Source organism: Sorex fumeus, unplaced genomic scaffold (genome assembly GCF_029834395.1).
Source record: "Sorex fumeus unplaced genomic scaffold, SorFum_2.1 ptg000002l, whole genome shotgun sequence".
Lineage (NCBI taxonomy): Eukaryota > Metazoa > Chordata > Mammalia > Eulipotyphla > Soricidae > Sorex > Sorex fumeus.
In genome coordinates, this window is record NW_026606059.1 from 20,010,858 (window position 1) to 20,025,681 (window position 14,824).

The 14,824-nt window shown below is 46.9% G+C and overlaps 1 protein-coding gene across 5 annotated transcripts in view; it reads left to right on the plus strand.

The window, feature by feature from the left end:
• The first annotated feature begins 950 nt into the window (after positions 1-950).
• TPD52 (tumor protein D52) overlaps positions 951-14,824 on the plus strand; it is a 118,257-nt gene continuing 104,383 nt past the window's right edge. For all 5 annotated transcript variants that reach the window (XM_056110499.1, XM_056110506.1, XM_056110514.1 and 2 more), the window contains exon 1: positions 951-1,037. In XM_056110499.1, the coding sequence (XP_055966474.1) occupies positions 1,019-1,037 (19 nt within the window). In that variant the 5' untranslated portion in view covers positions 951-1,018. The remainder of the gene's footprint in view (positions 1,038-14,824) is intronic.

Consider the following 14,824-nt stretch of genomic DNA (forward strand, 5'->3'; position numbering starts at 1 on the left):
TAAAACTCTAAATTGATCGATGAATGAACATGAAACCTCGAAATGTTACTTCTGGGGCCAGAGAAATAACACAGTGAGTTAAGGCAGTTGTCTGATCCTGGAACAAGGAATCCCTGAATACAACCAGGAGCAAGCCCTGAGCACAGCTGATGAGAACCAAAAGCAGGGAGGGGAAGTTAAAAAAAAAATATTTCTGAAGAGCCTCGTGAGTGGACAGGCCGTTTTGAGGAGGGAATCTGGGGACATTGGTGGAGGGAAGGTCACACCGGTGGTGTTGGACTTCTCTAAGTGCTGGAAACCACTAATGAACAATTTTGTAAATCACGGTGTTTTCAATCAAAATTAATCATTAAAAAAAGGCTGTGACAACTGTGCCTTTTGATGAACTTATTTCCTTGCACTTCAAATCTTTCACTGGATGAGGACCGCGTTGTAGCAGCAGCGGGGTGAGAGAGGGGGGGGCACTCCTCTGCCTTTTTTTTTTTTTTCCCCCATGAAACTGCCTAATCTGCCCGGACCAGGGCGGCCTTTTGCTGGTTTCACCGTGCGATTCCCTGCCATCTCCGCTTTGTTATTTCGCTGTGTATTTCTGGTTTATTATTATTATTATTATTATTATTATTATTTTTTGCCCGTGACCCAGATACTGCAGATCCCGCAGGGGGTCGTGCGGGGGGCAGGAGGCGAGAAGGCGCGGGAGGGGCCGGGGGCCGTGTCGTCTGCACATCCCTCCCCTCCCCCGTCCCCCGGGCGTGGCCAGGGGCGCAGAGGGGCCGCGCCCCGGGGCACCCCTCACCCCGGGCTGCTCCTCTCGGGACCCCGCGGCGACGCACGGCGCCCAAGGGACCGCCACTTCCTGGCCGCGCCGACGTGGCGGAGCGCACCGGTCGGCCGGGTCAGGTGGTTGGGTGACGCCCCGGGCGGCGCGGGGGGCCGGGCGGGCCGCGCGGGCGGAGCCGGCGGGCGCGGGTGCGGGCGGCGGAGCGCGGCGGGCGCGGGCGGCGGGGCCGGCGGGACCATGGACCGCGGCGAGCCAGGTGAGCGCGGGGCGGCGCGGCGGGGCGGCGGGGGCGGCAGGTGCGCCCGGGCCGAGGGGGTAGGGGGGGCAGCAGCGGAGGACGGACAGACGGACGGACGGATGGACGCGGTCGCCGGCCCGGGAACCCGTGGTCCCGAGCGATCGGTGGGGGGAGGAACGCGGGCCTGAAACGCGGGGAACCGACCCGCGGGGGGCACCGGGCATCCGTTCTTCTCCCGGGATGCTCTCCCCGCTTCCCGGGCAGCAGGGGTGGGGTGGGGGGTGCGTGGGGGTCTGGGACGCGGTCCACCCGCGCGGGGAGCATTACAGATGCTGAGCCCAACGCGCGGGGTGGGGTGGGGGGGAATCCCTGCCTGGGGGTATGTTTGAGATTTGGCCCCGGGCGCAGGGTGGGGAGGAAGATTTTTATAGTCAGCCACTTATTTTTACCCATCCACTGAAAACGTGATCACCTTCCCCCCCCCCCCCCCCCGTCCTCACCCCCAGACCCCCCAACATTCAGCCCTCGTCTACTTGCTTTAGATCTGGAACCGTTTCTTTCTGAGAATATGGGCTCAAGGGAAATTGCCTGGATGATGGAAGGGTGATGGGAGTGAGGCATGGCTCGAGCATGGCTTTAGATAGAGATTGTGGCATCCCAGAAGATACTTGCTGGTGATAAGCCAGTCATCCTAAACGTAGATCGTGGGGCATGGTTTTAGAGATAAACAAATGGGAAGGGTGGGGGTGGTGTTGGTGGTGGTGGAAACCCTACCAGTAACATTTAATCCGTTTTATTGAGAGAGGGGATAAGGATTTTTTTGGAAAAAAAAAATTGAAGCATGAGTTTCTTCTGTTTTTACTTATCTTCATGCATATGAGTTTTTGCCTAAGCAGAATCGCATTTTGTGCTTTACTTTTGATAAGGTAATTATTTATTTATTTATTTATTTATTGCCACACCCAGCTACTGCTGGCTCTGTTGCAGGGACCAAGCCCTCTTAGGATCCAACCAGGATCCAAAGCATGTGCTAAGCCAAACTTTGAGCGGGCTCTCTCTCTCTCTCTCTCTCTCTCTCTCTCTCTCTCTTTTTTAAATTTTAAGAATTCCCTTTGGAGCCTTCCAACCTTCCATTTCTCCCCACTTCTCAACATTAATCTGACTTATTATGTGAGCATTTATGTTGTTAGATGGTAAACAATGTGGCAATAGATAGTTAATTCCAAGCACAGAAGGTACATTATCCATGTACATTTATTTAGGTACACAGATCCTCATATTGTCTCAATTTTGAACTGTTTTTGTGTGGTGCTGGGGATCTGACCGGGCAAGACAAGCACTTGGCTGCTGAATTACACCTTTAGATGGGTAGATTTTAAACTGAAGATTGGAGCATAAATTTCATTGTGTCCGCAGTTGGGTGATGATTTTACAAGTGCATGGGAGATGCTAATATGTTTTGAGTCAGAAAGCTGGTCACGGGTATATAATGTTTGGAGGAAAAGGCCTATGCCCTTTTCCAGAGACCCATGTAACTGAGCTTTATTCTGTCTAGGTTAATTAAAAGGGGGGGGGGGGCTTGTAGGGAACTATCAAATTTGTGAGCATGTGTATTTGCTTGTATTTTTCAGTGATAGTGCTTAACATCAGCCTCTGAGTTAGGTTTTCAGAATACAGGTTTCTTGTCAAACTAGATCCAGTAGTTTATTTGACTTAGGTGAATGGCGTGACTCATTTTATTACAGTTTGCATTGGAGCTTGGCTGGTAAAGAGAGTCTGTTTTTCGTGCCTTCCAACTTGCTCATGTTCTTTGTGCAGTTGTGTAGGACTAGTTTGGGTGGTTTCTCAACCAAGACTTGTTTGATTAATTCTCTGGTTTATGAGAAGAGGCTCTTTGTTTGTTTGTTTTAGTTTGTTTCTTTCATTCTGCTGCTGCTGTTGTTGTTGTTTTTGTTTTTCCTTCTTCTTTGCAGTCAAGGTATTTACCCGGTGCCTTAGTCTTCCTTTTTGATCATTTTTGCAAGGGCAAAGGCAGTTGGAACTGCTGAGGGTGAAACCAGCCTCCTGCCTGGGCATCAGCTGGCCCATTGTTTGGGTGTGTTAAAGCCACGTGGCAGTTTCTCATATTTCTGCCTCCATCTGCTCAGGGCTTTTACCTTTTCATCTTTAATGTTCCAGGCACTTAGTAGATCCTTGGAAATGTTTGTTGACTGCCTACAGTAAAGGTAAAGGTAAAGGCCCTCCCGTTGATCGTCGATTTGCTCGAGCGGGCCCAGTAACGTCTCCATTGGAGACTTTGTTGTTACTGTGTCTGGCATATCGAATACTCTCGGTAGCTTGCCGGGCTCTCCAGTGAAAGGGGAAATTGCCTTCAATTTTCCCTTTCAGCTGTTTCTCTGAGGCCCCTCCTAGCTAGTTTCTTCTTCCTGTTCTTTTTTTTTTTTTTTTTTTGGCCCCTTTGTATTTCCAAGAATCAAAAATCTGTGCTGAGGTGGAGAAAGTTGCTGATAAAGTTGTTTTGTTGGACACCGAGGCTAAATTTACCAGCGAGATGACAGCTACATTTGAAGGAGCAAGAGAGACTGGTTCAATTTGCAGGCAATCCACAGTAAAATTCCAGGTTTAAGGTGAAAAAGGAGGAAGCTGCCACTGTGAACAGGCAAGTTCTTTAGCTAACTGTGCTGACTGAGAGATTGTGAGAACTATGATTATCCCTTCGAATTTTTGTGAAAATTTAAAACCCGATCAGAACATTTTAGGATTTACCTTGACCTTTAAATACATGTGGAGTTTGTGGCATTCGGCTCTCCCTTTAGGGGGAAAAATACACGCAATATTATGGCTTGTTAATGCTCTTTTCTCTTTCTCTTTCAACTTCCTTTCTTGTTCAACTTCCTTCCTATGAAGTTGTCAAAGTAGATGCCCTGCTACCAATTTTATTTAACAGTGATAAAGTCAAATGTGCAGTTTTTCTATTTTAAATCGTGTATTCTGCTTTTTAGTATTAGATCCAACTTTTTCTCCTCCATCTTCGGTAACCAGAATTTACCCAAAATATTCGGCTTATATTGAGAGTTCAGTCCCTGTCAAGTGAATGGAAATTTACCTTAAACCTCCTAGCACCTCCCAAGAGGTTCCTCTCTGTGAAACCCAGAAATAGCGGGTGGTATTTCTCTTTGAAATTGATTGCAGCAGGGCTTGCTAAATAGAGCATGGATTGTGTAGAAAATCTGACTGCTGTCTGGGAGGCTGAGTAAATATTTATACTAGGAATACTCACTAATGTTTATAATAATTTGTAGTAGCACTTTTAGATTGAAATTGGTCACCTAGCCACCAAACATTTTACTGGATTTAATTTTAATTTTTTTTTTAAATCCCATCAAAAAAGCAGGGAGAGGGGCTGAAGCAATAGCACAGCGGGTAGGGAGTTTGCCTTGCACGCGGCCAACCCGGGTTCGATTCCCAGCATCCCATATGACCCTCTGAGCACCGCCAAGGGTAGTTCCTGAGGGCAGAGCCAGAAGTAACCCCTGTGCATTGCCGGGTGTAGCCCAAAAAGCAAAAAAAAAAAAAAAAAAAAAAAAAAAAAAGAAAAGCATTGGGGGTAGGAGTAACCCCCCTGAGCATTACTGGGTGTGACACCCCCCCCCCCAAAAAAAAAGTAAAACCAAATAGCAGGATAGGGAGGAAGTTGAGAAAAACCAATAATTTTGCTGTGATTTTTAGCATTGTAGTTAAGTTTTAAGTTTGAGATGTCATTACTGTCATTATGTCATCACTGCAGATAGCCGCTGTGAGGGTCGGCGTGAATCTCTGTGCGAGGCCCGGGTTTCTTGGTTTCTGTGGTCAAGACTTGCCTTCCATATGCTGCACAGGGCTTTGTTGGCTCACGTACACTTCCTGCATTGATTTTACGCCAGCCAGCCACTTGCCCTGGCCCCAGGGGAGAAGCTGAGTGGTAGGAGGAGCCTTTATGAGCAAGATGGCAAAAGGGAATAATAATCTCCGCCGATGATGGAAACAAATAGAGCGAGTTCCAAGCCAGAAGGAACACTCCCATCCCCAGAACTTCTGTGGCCGCTGCTGATGTTGTTGTAGGCGAAGATTCTGTTTTCCTTCTGGGCTTGTTTCTGTTTCAGTTGCTGACTGCGGTCGAAAATCTTGACTCTTCCAAGTTTTATTGGAGTTGGACGGCTACTGGCTGTCCTGCAGTAGTAATCTTATCAGTGTCGAGGGTTCAGGAATCTAAATGTTTAGTGGTGGTTGTTTAAAAAAAAAAATTCAGAATATTTTTGCTACCAGGAGTAGTTGTTTGCTAAAAATAAATAAATTAATAAATAAATAAAAAGCAAACACCAGAAATGTAGATGTAGAAATGTAGTTTAAAATCATTTACCATCCTGGGGCTGGAGCGATAGCACAGCAGGTAGGACGTCTGCCTTGCACATAGCCAACCCAGGTTCGATTCCCAGCATCCCATATTGTCCCCCGAGCACTGCCAGGAGTAACTCCTGAGTGCAGAACCAGGAGTAACCCCTGTGCATCGCTGGGTGTGACCCAAAAAGCAAAAAAAAAAAAAAAAAAAAAGTAAAGGCCCTCCCGTTGATCGTCGATTTGCTCGAGCGGGCCCAGTAACGTCTCCATTGGAGACTTTGTTGTTACTGTGTTTGGCATATCGAATACGTCACGGGGAGCTTGCCAGGCCTTGCCGTGTGGGCGAGATACTCTCGGTAGCTTGCCGGGCTCTCCGAGAGGGGCGGAGGAATCGAACTCGGGTCGACCATGTCAAAAAAACCCAAAACAACAACAAAAAAAAATCATTTATCATCTTGCCTTTAAAAGTCACTGGCTGGTGTATTACCCTCCATAGATGTCTTCTTTCAAGCAGATCACACACTGCCTCTAGTTGAACATTTCGCTTGATAACATCCCTTAAAAAAAACCAACAGTCCCGTATATTTTTTAGTGTATATCATCGGGTTTGAGAGAACAGAGGGCAAGGTGCTGGCCTTGCATGTGGTCGATGCATGTTTAATCCCCGACACTTCCAGAAGTAAGCCCTGAGCACAGCTGGGCATGGTCCCCCAAATAAATATATACATAAAAAGCCACTCCACTAATATTATTTCATCTGGTTTTACCAGACAATGCACATGATACTAAATTCAAAATGGGTAAAAGGTGCCAGAATGTAAATCTTCCTCCAGTTCCTGTGTCGAGTGGCAAAGCAACCATGGATTGACAGGTTGTTCTCTATTCATTGCCATTCTGTGTATGTATGTATATTTTCACACTTATTTAAGTTGATAATAGATATGTTTAAGAAAAGAAACCAGCACTATAGATTGTTTAACTCTTAACTTTCACCTGTAAAATACACTGCCGATTTTATGCTTTTTTTTGGGGGGGGAGGGGTGTCATACCCAGCGATGCTCAGGGGTTACTCCTGGCTCTTGCACTCAGGAATTACTCCAGGTGGTACTCGGGGGAACCATATGGGATGCTGGGAATTGAACCCAGGTCGCCCCCGTTGCAAGGCAAATGCCCTACTCACTGTGCTATCACTCCAGCCCATACTCTTAAGAGAAATTGTTTAAAGATAGACTTCCTGGTATGGGGAGAGAGCACATACTCGCTTGCGGGAGTTGTACCTGGTACCATATGGTCCCACTAGCCTCATTGGAAATGATCGTTTCTTTGCAAATGTGTCTCTTCAAGTCTTTTGTTTTTAGGCCAGATAGGTAGTACAGCCGGTAGGGCGCTTGCCTTGCACACAGCAAACCTGACATCCAGCCAAGACGAGCCTTGAACACAGTCCAGTGTGCCTCTAAAACCAAACCAAGCCAAACCCCAACTAAAAACCCCCAGTCCTTTATTCTCGATTGGATTACCTTTTTGGCAAGTTGTAGGCATTCTTTATTTCAGGGCCTCTGAGAGTTTTTCCACTCATGACCCCTTTCCGCGGGGAAGACAGCACGGGCGAGAGAGAACAGAAGCAGACTGAATATGCGTTTGCTTTTGAATTGCTTTTTGGTGATGTTTAGGAAACTTTTCTGTGTCCAGATTTTTTGTGACACTCCCCTCCATCATATTCATACGAGCCCCCTTATGGTGTTGTCGCCCACAATTTAAGAAGCGAGGCTCTGCATTCTGGACAGAAGACCATTATGAAAAGGGTGGTTTGCAGAAACGTCCTCCCCTGCTGCACGTTACTGCTTGCTGTTGTTTTCTTTGCTCTGAAGATGTCATTGTCTTAAGGGAAGACAAAGCTAAGGTTTATAGTGGAAAAGACTCGACTCTTTCAATAGATATTCATAAACAAGAGAGGCTCTGGATGTTAGCCATCATTTACATTTCGTCTTCAGATTCATTGTTACCCACCTTTTTCTTTTTTAAAATCATTTAATTTTTTAATTGAATCATTTTGAGATATGCAGTTACAAACTAGATCATGATTAAGTTTCAGTCATACAATGTTCCAACATCCGTCCTTTCACCAGTGTACATTTTCCACCACCAGTGTCCCCAGTTACCCTTCGGCCAACCCTCTCCTTGCTAAGCCTGCCTCTGTGGCAGGTGCTTTTCTTCCTCTCTCTCATTCTCTCTCTTACTCTCTCTCTCTCTCTTTCCTTCTGGGCATTATAGTTTACAGTACAGTTTATCACCCTTTTTTATTTGGTATACTAAGATGTCTTTTCCCTTCTCCTTTCCGCATTTAATCTTTGGTGCAGATATTGAAAGGATTTTGGTCAATGATTGGAAGCTTGCCACAAGTGGGGTGGGGGAGGGGGAGGGTATTAGGATAGAGAAGGGACCAGTGTGAACAAAAATAGTTGAAAATGATCACTCTGGACAAGAACTGAGTATTGAAGGTAGGTAAAGTTATATATATATGATAACCTTTCAGTATCTGTTTTGAAAACCATAATGCAAAAAAAAAGAGAAAGAGAGAGAGAGAGAGAGAGAGAGAGAGAGAGAGAGAGAGAGAAGAAAAGTGCCTGCCATAGAGATGGGGGGTCAAGAGGAAATCTGGGGACATTGGTGGTAGGAAACATACTGGTGAAGGGACGAGTGTTGGGACATTTTATGACTGAAACCCAATAACGGACTTATAACTGTGTGTCTCACTGTGGTTCAATTAAAAAATAAAAGATTTGGAGATTTTTTAATTTTCACTTTGGTTATGTTTGAGCTTTTTTTTTTTTTTTTTGCTGTTGCAATAAGTTCTATTAACACATACAGCATTCAAAGCAGCTCTTTCTTAGATGTCATTTTGGGGAGTAACTGGCTGTGTGCTGAGCAGTTTTCCTTGCTTCCTTCCTTGCTGGGTCTCCAACTGCCTTTTCTCTGTAGACACTTTGTCGTAAGTACTCAGTAGCGGTCTCTGGAGGGGCACCGGCAGTGTGCACTATAGCTATGCAAAGTTCCTGTTGGTTTTAAAACATTCTGTGTAATGTGACCTTGATAAAGCTTGGGATTAGGAATTTACTTGCCAGACATTCGTCTTTGGATGCTGAAGTTTGGTGAAGGCATTTAGTGTAAAAAAAAAAAAAATGATGCAATCTTAGGGTTGTAGGAAAAAAAAGTCATATTTTTTTTTAATCTCATGGCCTGTACATGGCCAGAGTAGTGTCCCTAGAATGGAGGCTTTTTTGTGTTGTGTCCTAGTGCTCAGCTAGGTGATGTGTGTCTATAGGAAGTATCCGTACATATATGAGCTATAGCAGAGAGAGAGTTCGGCAAGAGGGAGTTCACTGCATATGGCGCCATGAGCACTGCCAGGAGTGTTTCCCTGAGCACTGCTGGCTGTGATAAAGCATATGTGTGTGTGTGTGTGTTTGTGTGTATGTATGCGTGTGTATATAAATACATATATATGTAATATATAAACCAAGCATGTGTGTATATACACACACACATACACATACGTATATGTGTGTGAAAGTATGTATATAAATGCATATACACATACATCAGTCGGAAAGATTTCTAGCAAGGAGGATCGATCCGATTTAGTAGAAGCTCAGAATTAGGGAAAGACACAGGCTTGGCAGGAACACAAGAAATTTGTTCTAAATATATTTGTAGTTTGATATATGATTAAAGTCAATCCAACAAAATGGTATTTCACTTCAAAGCACATTTCCAGGAAGAGTTTTTGGGCCACATCCCAGGGTGCTCGGGACTGTTCTCAGCTCCGTTGATGGGGCTGTGGCCCCGATGCTTGCAGGCCCCTCGGTACCAAGGATGGAACTCATGCTCCAGCCCACTCCACTGTCTCTGCCCCGTGGCTGAGCACGTGACAGGGCTTGTAACACTACTGACTTTCCAGCAATGATTTTCTCCTAATAAATTAGAGCGAAGCACAATGGATAGGGCATTTGCCTTGCACGAGGCCGACCTGGGTTCGATTCCCAGAATCCCATATGGTCCCCCAGCACCACCAGGAATAATTCCTGATTGCAGAGCCAGGAATGACCCCTGAGCATCCCCAGGTGTGACCCAAAAAGCAAAAAACAAAAAAAACAAACAAACAAAGAAACAAAACCAAATTAGAGCAAAACACTTTGCTGTAGGGCCTGCCTTTAGTACTCATCACAGCTGCTTCAAGTTTCCAGCTGGACTTTCTGTGGGCCTCTGGACTACCGCTATTGTTCTTACTCATACTAGCAACAACACGTGTGTCGAATGTTGTTAGCTCTGTGCCAGTTTCTGCTCTCCGTGGCTTTTTGTGTTTCAGTTTTGAAAATCTTCTCGGAAGCCCTGTCAATGAGACTCGCAATGTTCCTGCATTCCCAATAAAGAAACAGTGAGGGATGAATAACTTTCCCTGGGGCTCCTAGGGGTGTGTGTGTGTGTGTGTGTGTGTGTGTGTGTGTGTGTGTGTGTGTGGTGGTTGTTGTTGTGGGTCACACTCGGCTTCACAGATCCAAGGCAGTTAGTTACTCCACTGCCGAGTCACATCTCTTCTCTCCCTGTCTCTCTGTCTCTGTCTCTGTCTCTCTCTCTGCACGCACAGAGGGTACATCCATACCTTTTGGTTTTGGGGCCTCATTGTGGTGCTCTGCAGTCACTCCTGCTGGTGTTTGGGGGCGCAAATCCAGGTCAGCCATGTGCAGGACAAGGGCTTTACCTGCTGTCCTGTCTCTCGGGCCTGTGTGCATATACGTTGACGCAGACAGATCTGCAGCTTCTGGCTGAAGGCACGTGTCCATACGTGAGCACGGTTGCACACAGTCTCTCTTTCCCTTGCAGAGGTGTTGTAGTGAAGAGCGGCAGGCCTTGGTAGCTCCTGTGAGTGAGTGCCTCACTCACTGTCCATCGGATCTCAGGGTAGATGAAATGGCAAGACTTGCAGTTACATTTGGATTCGAAATCTACCTTTGTCAGTTGTTGCTTATGAGGACTGGCCAAGGGAGTGATTCTCTCCCACTCTGATACTATTGCAGATGTTTGTAAAATCGAGTGAAAATAGGTCGCTAGCACATGTGATCACTAGGTCCTGATTGTGAAGTGGAAAAGTAGGTGCTTCTGTCACATGGTCACCCGGTGGTTCCCTTTCATTTATTTAGGGAGCTGTGGGCCAGGGTAGCTCGAGACCAGGCTGGAGATGCCAGCACATGGCCAGGCTCTCTGGCGCTTGGCTGCTGTGGGGACCTCATTTCTGTGACTGTGGGGGAACGGGCAATTCCATGTTCACAGAAAAGGACCCTCACAGTGGTGACCCCTGCACTGGACTCAAGTGTGAAGCAGGAATCTTTTTTTTTTTTAAAGAGATAAAAAAATTTACTTTTTATTTCTGTTCTTTTTTTTTTTTAAATTTTTATTAGTGAGACACCATGAGGTACAGTTGTAGACTTACAAATTTCTGTGCTTGGGTTTCAATTATGCAATGATCAAATACCCATGCCTCCACTAGTACCAATTTTCCACCACCACGGGTCCCAGTATCCCTCCCACCCTCTATCCCCCCCCCATTCCACCCTTCCTCTGTGGCAGGACATTCCCTTTTGTTCTCTCTCTCCTTTTGGGTGTTGTGGTTTGCAAAAGAGGCAATGAGTGGCTGTCATGTTTGGTCTATAGTCTACTTTCAGCAGTGGTGAGAGGAAATGCGGGGTGAGAAAGGATGGTTGTGAAGAAGATTCCACACAGGCAGAGGTGCAGAGGCTGTCAAGGGGAAAAGGGTGTTTGAATCCCCAGAAGCTCCCGTGGCTGGCGTTTAAGGTGGTCACTCGGCAGGTCTGAGTGAGGTTTGTGTGGGCCAGTCAGGAAGTGGGGTCAGTAGGTGGTTGGTGTGTGTGGCTTCGGTCCCACTGTCTTTTGAAAGTTCAGTAGAAGGTAATGATCCCGCTCATTTGTGGGATATAAACACACACACACACACACACACACACACACACACACACACACAGTATGAGACTAATAGCCAAGGGTAGTAAAAACAAGGGCCAGGAGGATTGGTTCACGGTTGGAAGCCCGCCACAAATGGAGAGGGGAAGTTAGGACAGAGAGGAGACCACTGTGATAACGAGAGATGGAAATGATCACTCTGGACAAGAACTGAGTTCTGAAAGTAGGTAAAGGGATACACAGGATAACCTCTCACTGCCTGTATCGAAAAACATGATGCCCAAAATGGAAGAGAGAGAGAGAGATACACAGAGACAGAGAGAGACAGAGACATAGAGATATGTTATTTTTTTGTCATTGTTTCTTTGTTTTTATTTATTTACTTTTGGGGGCACCTGGTGGTGCTTAGGGGACCACAAAGACAGAGTCTGCCATAGAGCAGACCGGGGGTGGGTGGGCAGTTGATGGGAGGAAAACTGGATGTTGGTGGCAGTAGGAAACATACACTGGTGAAGGGACAGATGTTGAACCGTTAATGTGACTGAAAACCATTCAGGAACAGCTTTGTAACTGCATCTCATGGTGATTCAATAAACAAACAAACACAACCCAACTGTGACTTTTATTATGGGCAGCTATGACTCTTGTCTCTGTTCCACTCAGTCTCCGCTGGGATTACTCGGAGAAAGAGGCTGGGATCATCTGAAGGTGGTTTAAGCTGGGAAGACCCGGCCAGCTGGTCCTCCCTCACTGCCGTCCTGTGTGCGTGGACACCGTCACCAACGGCTGGCTTGGAGGAAGTGGCCCATGGCCATTACCTGTGCCAAGCCTTGTGTTAGGCTGACAGCTTTGCTGTGGATTCAGTGGCCTTGGGATGCCCAGAGTTCTCTCCTTGTCAGCTTCGGCCACTTTCTCACAGTGCAGGGTTCTGAGAGGGAAACAGGTGGGAGCTCTCTGGACTCTTTAGTAAAATGAGCCTGGAAGTCACGGGCTATCACTTCGTCCCCGTTTGGTTCAAGTATGTCATTCAGGCCGATCTGTATTCCCGTGCACGGGACTTAAGCTTCACCTTCGGTGGGAAGAATGTCAGAGTTTTAAAAGCACTGGAGATCTGGTCGATGGGGGATGTGGCCAGGTTCAGGAGGGAAATGGGGGTCAGGAAGGGAAAATGCAGGGCGGATCCTCAAGGTTTAGGGGACATGGTATTTGAAGCTAGTAAGATGCGGAGCTGGTCCAGACCAAAAGAAGAAACAGAACGGAGCATAGTGTAGCGTACGAACATCTCAGGGCAGGGAGAGGAAGCTGTGAGTTATAAACAGGGAGTTGGACTCTCACAGGCTGGGGAGTCTGAAGGGGACATTGTAGGACATTGGCTTGGATGAGGGGGACCCAGACATGGCCAGCATGCAAAGGTGCTAGTTCTGTGGATAGAAAAGGGGTGAGGAGAAGGAGAGTGGACTTCAGGGTAGATTTTTTTTCTCTGTTTTTATTTATTTATTTGTGTGTGTGGACTGGAGTGATAGCACTGCTGGTAGGGCATTTGCCTTGCACTTGGCCGATCCAGGTTCGATTCCTCCGCCCCTCTCGGAAAGCCTGGCAAGCTACCCGTGGCGTATTCAATATGCCAAAAACAGTAACAACAGGTCTCACAATTTGTTGTGAGAAGTTACTGGTGCCCGCTCGAGCAAATCGATGAACAACAGGAGGACAGTGCTACAGTGCTACAGTGCTATTTGTGTGTGTGTGTGGGGGGGGGGGCACACTTGGTGGTGCTCAGAGGACCATAGGCAGTGCCAGAGGATATAATTGGGGCCACATTCAAGGTAGGTGCCTTCACCTCTGTACTCTGTCTTGGGCCCACAAGGGCTCTTTTCCCAATGCTTTGAGTTCCAGTGTTCATTAGGAGGTGCTGATTTGCTTATCTGAGTTATGTTTCGTCTTTATCAGGGGGTCACGTTTGTCTGTCCTGGGGGGTGGGTGCTGTGCAGGCCCGGGCATTGGACCCAGAGCCTGCACCGTAAGGTGTGTGCTCTACCATTTGGGCTACATTTGTGACAGTGACAGTGCTTTTTTTCCTTCCTTCCTTCCTTCCTTCCTTCCTTCCTTCCTTCCTTCCTTCCTTCCTTCTTTCTTTCCTATATTTGTGACAGTGCTTTTTTGCTTTTCCCTTCCTTCCTTCCTTCCTTCCTTCCTTCCTTCCTTCCTTCCTTCTTTCTTTCTTTCTTTCTTTCTACTGGATAAGTGGTTTAACATTCATGTCTGTTTGTAAAATGAAAGAGGCGAGAAACAAATCGGAATAAACAGGATTTGCTCCTTGTAATCTGGCACGCGTTTTAATTAAGGTGTCTTTAATGCACAGTTATAGTTTAGTAGCTAGATCCTCAAATTTGACCTGCAGGGAGTTCAGTTCTTTAAGCTGTAATTCATTTGAATGGGTACGAGCTTTGCAGAGGAAAAGCACTTGGTGCGTGTTTGCTTTCCTTGAGCGCTTTTGAGAACGAGAGACACAGGTTCGCCTGGCGGTGACACTTGGCGGTGAGAGTCACGCTGTGCTTTGTGAGAGCATCTGTGGGGCTGGGGTTTGTGCGTTCTCACTCTCTTGTGAGAAATGATTTTCCTTTCAGAGATGCAGGCCACAGCTGGACTTTGCTGCTGTCTTCAGATTGTTGGTAGAGAGTGAAACACACTCTCCAGACACCTTTTCTGCTGATTTATTTATTTTTTTACTCAGATTGCCCCTACTCATTTAGGAACAAACTGAAACATTTTTTTTTTTTTTTTTTGCTTTTTTGGGTCATATCCGGCAATGCACAGGGGTTACTCCTGGCTCTGCACTCAGGAATTACTCCCGGCGGTGGTCAGGGGACCATATGGGATGCTGGGAATCAAACTCAGGTCGGCCGCGTGTAAGGCAAATGCCCTACCCGCTGTGCTATTGCTCCAGCCCACAAACTGAAACATATTGACCACTAGTCAGTCACACAGCAGCTCACTCCTCAGTTCAGGGGTGCTTTGTTTGTGGTAAGATGGACTCAGAAATTGGTCTGGTCATGGCCAATAATTTATTGAGCTCAATGGTGCAGCACTTGAGTAATTCTCAGAGAACACAGTCATGTTCTGTATTGCCCTGCAGAGCCAAGTGTGTAGAGGATGCAGACGAGATACTTGTCTCCGTAAGCCAGTCGGTGACTTATTCCACGCCAGTGCTCGATGAGTTACGCTGCTGCTCCAGCCAGTGCAGAGAGGAAGAGTCATATCTGCCTGTGCATGGCTTCTGCTCAGTGTCCACTTAGCCAGCCGAGAGCTACCATACAGCTGCCCATGCCAGTCAGCAGTCCCTGCCGCTCAGGAGTGATGCCCGGGGGGCTGGAGCGATAGCACAGTGGGTATGGCGTTAGCCTTGTGCATTGCCGACCTGGGTTCGATTCCCAGCATCACTGAGCACTGCCAGG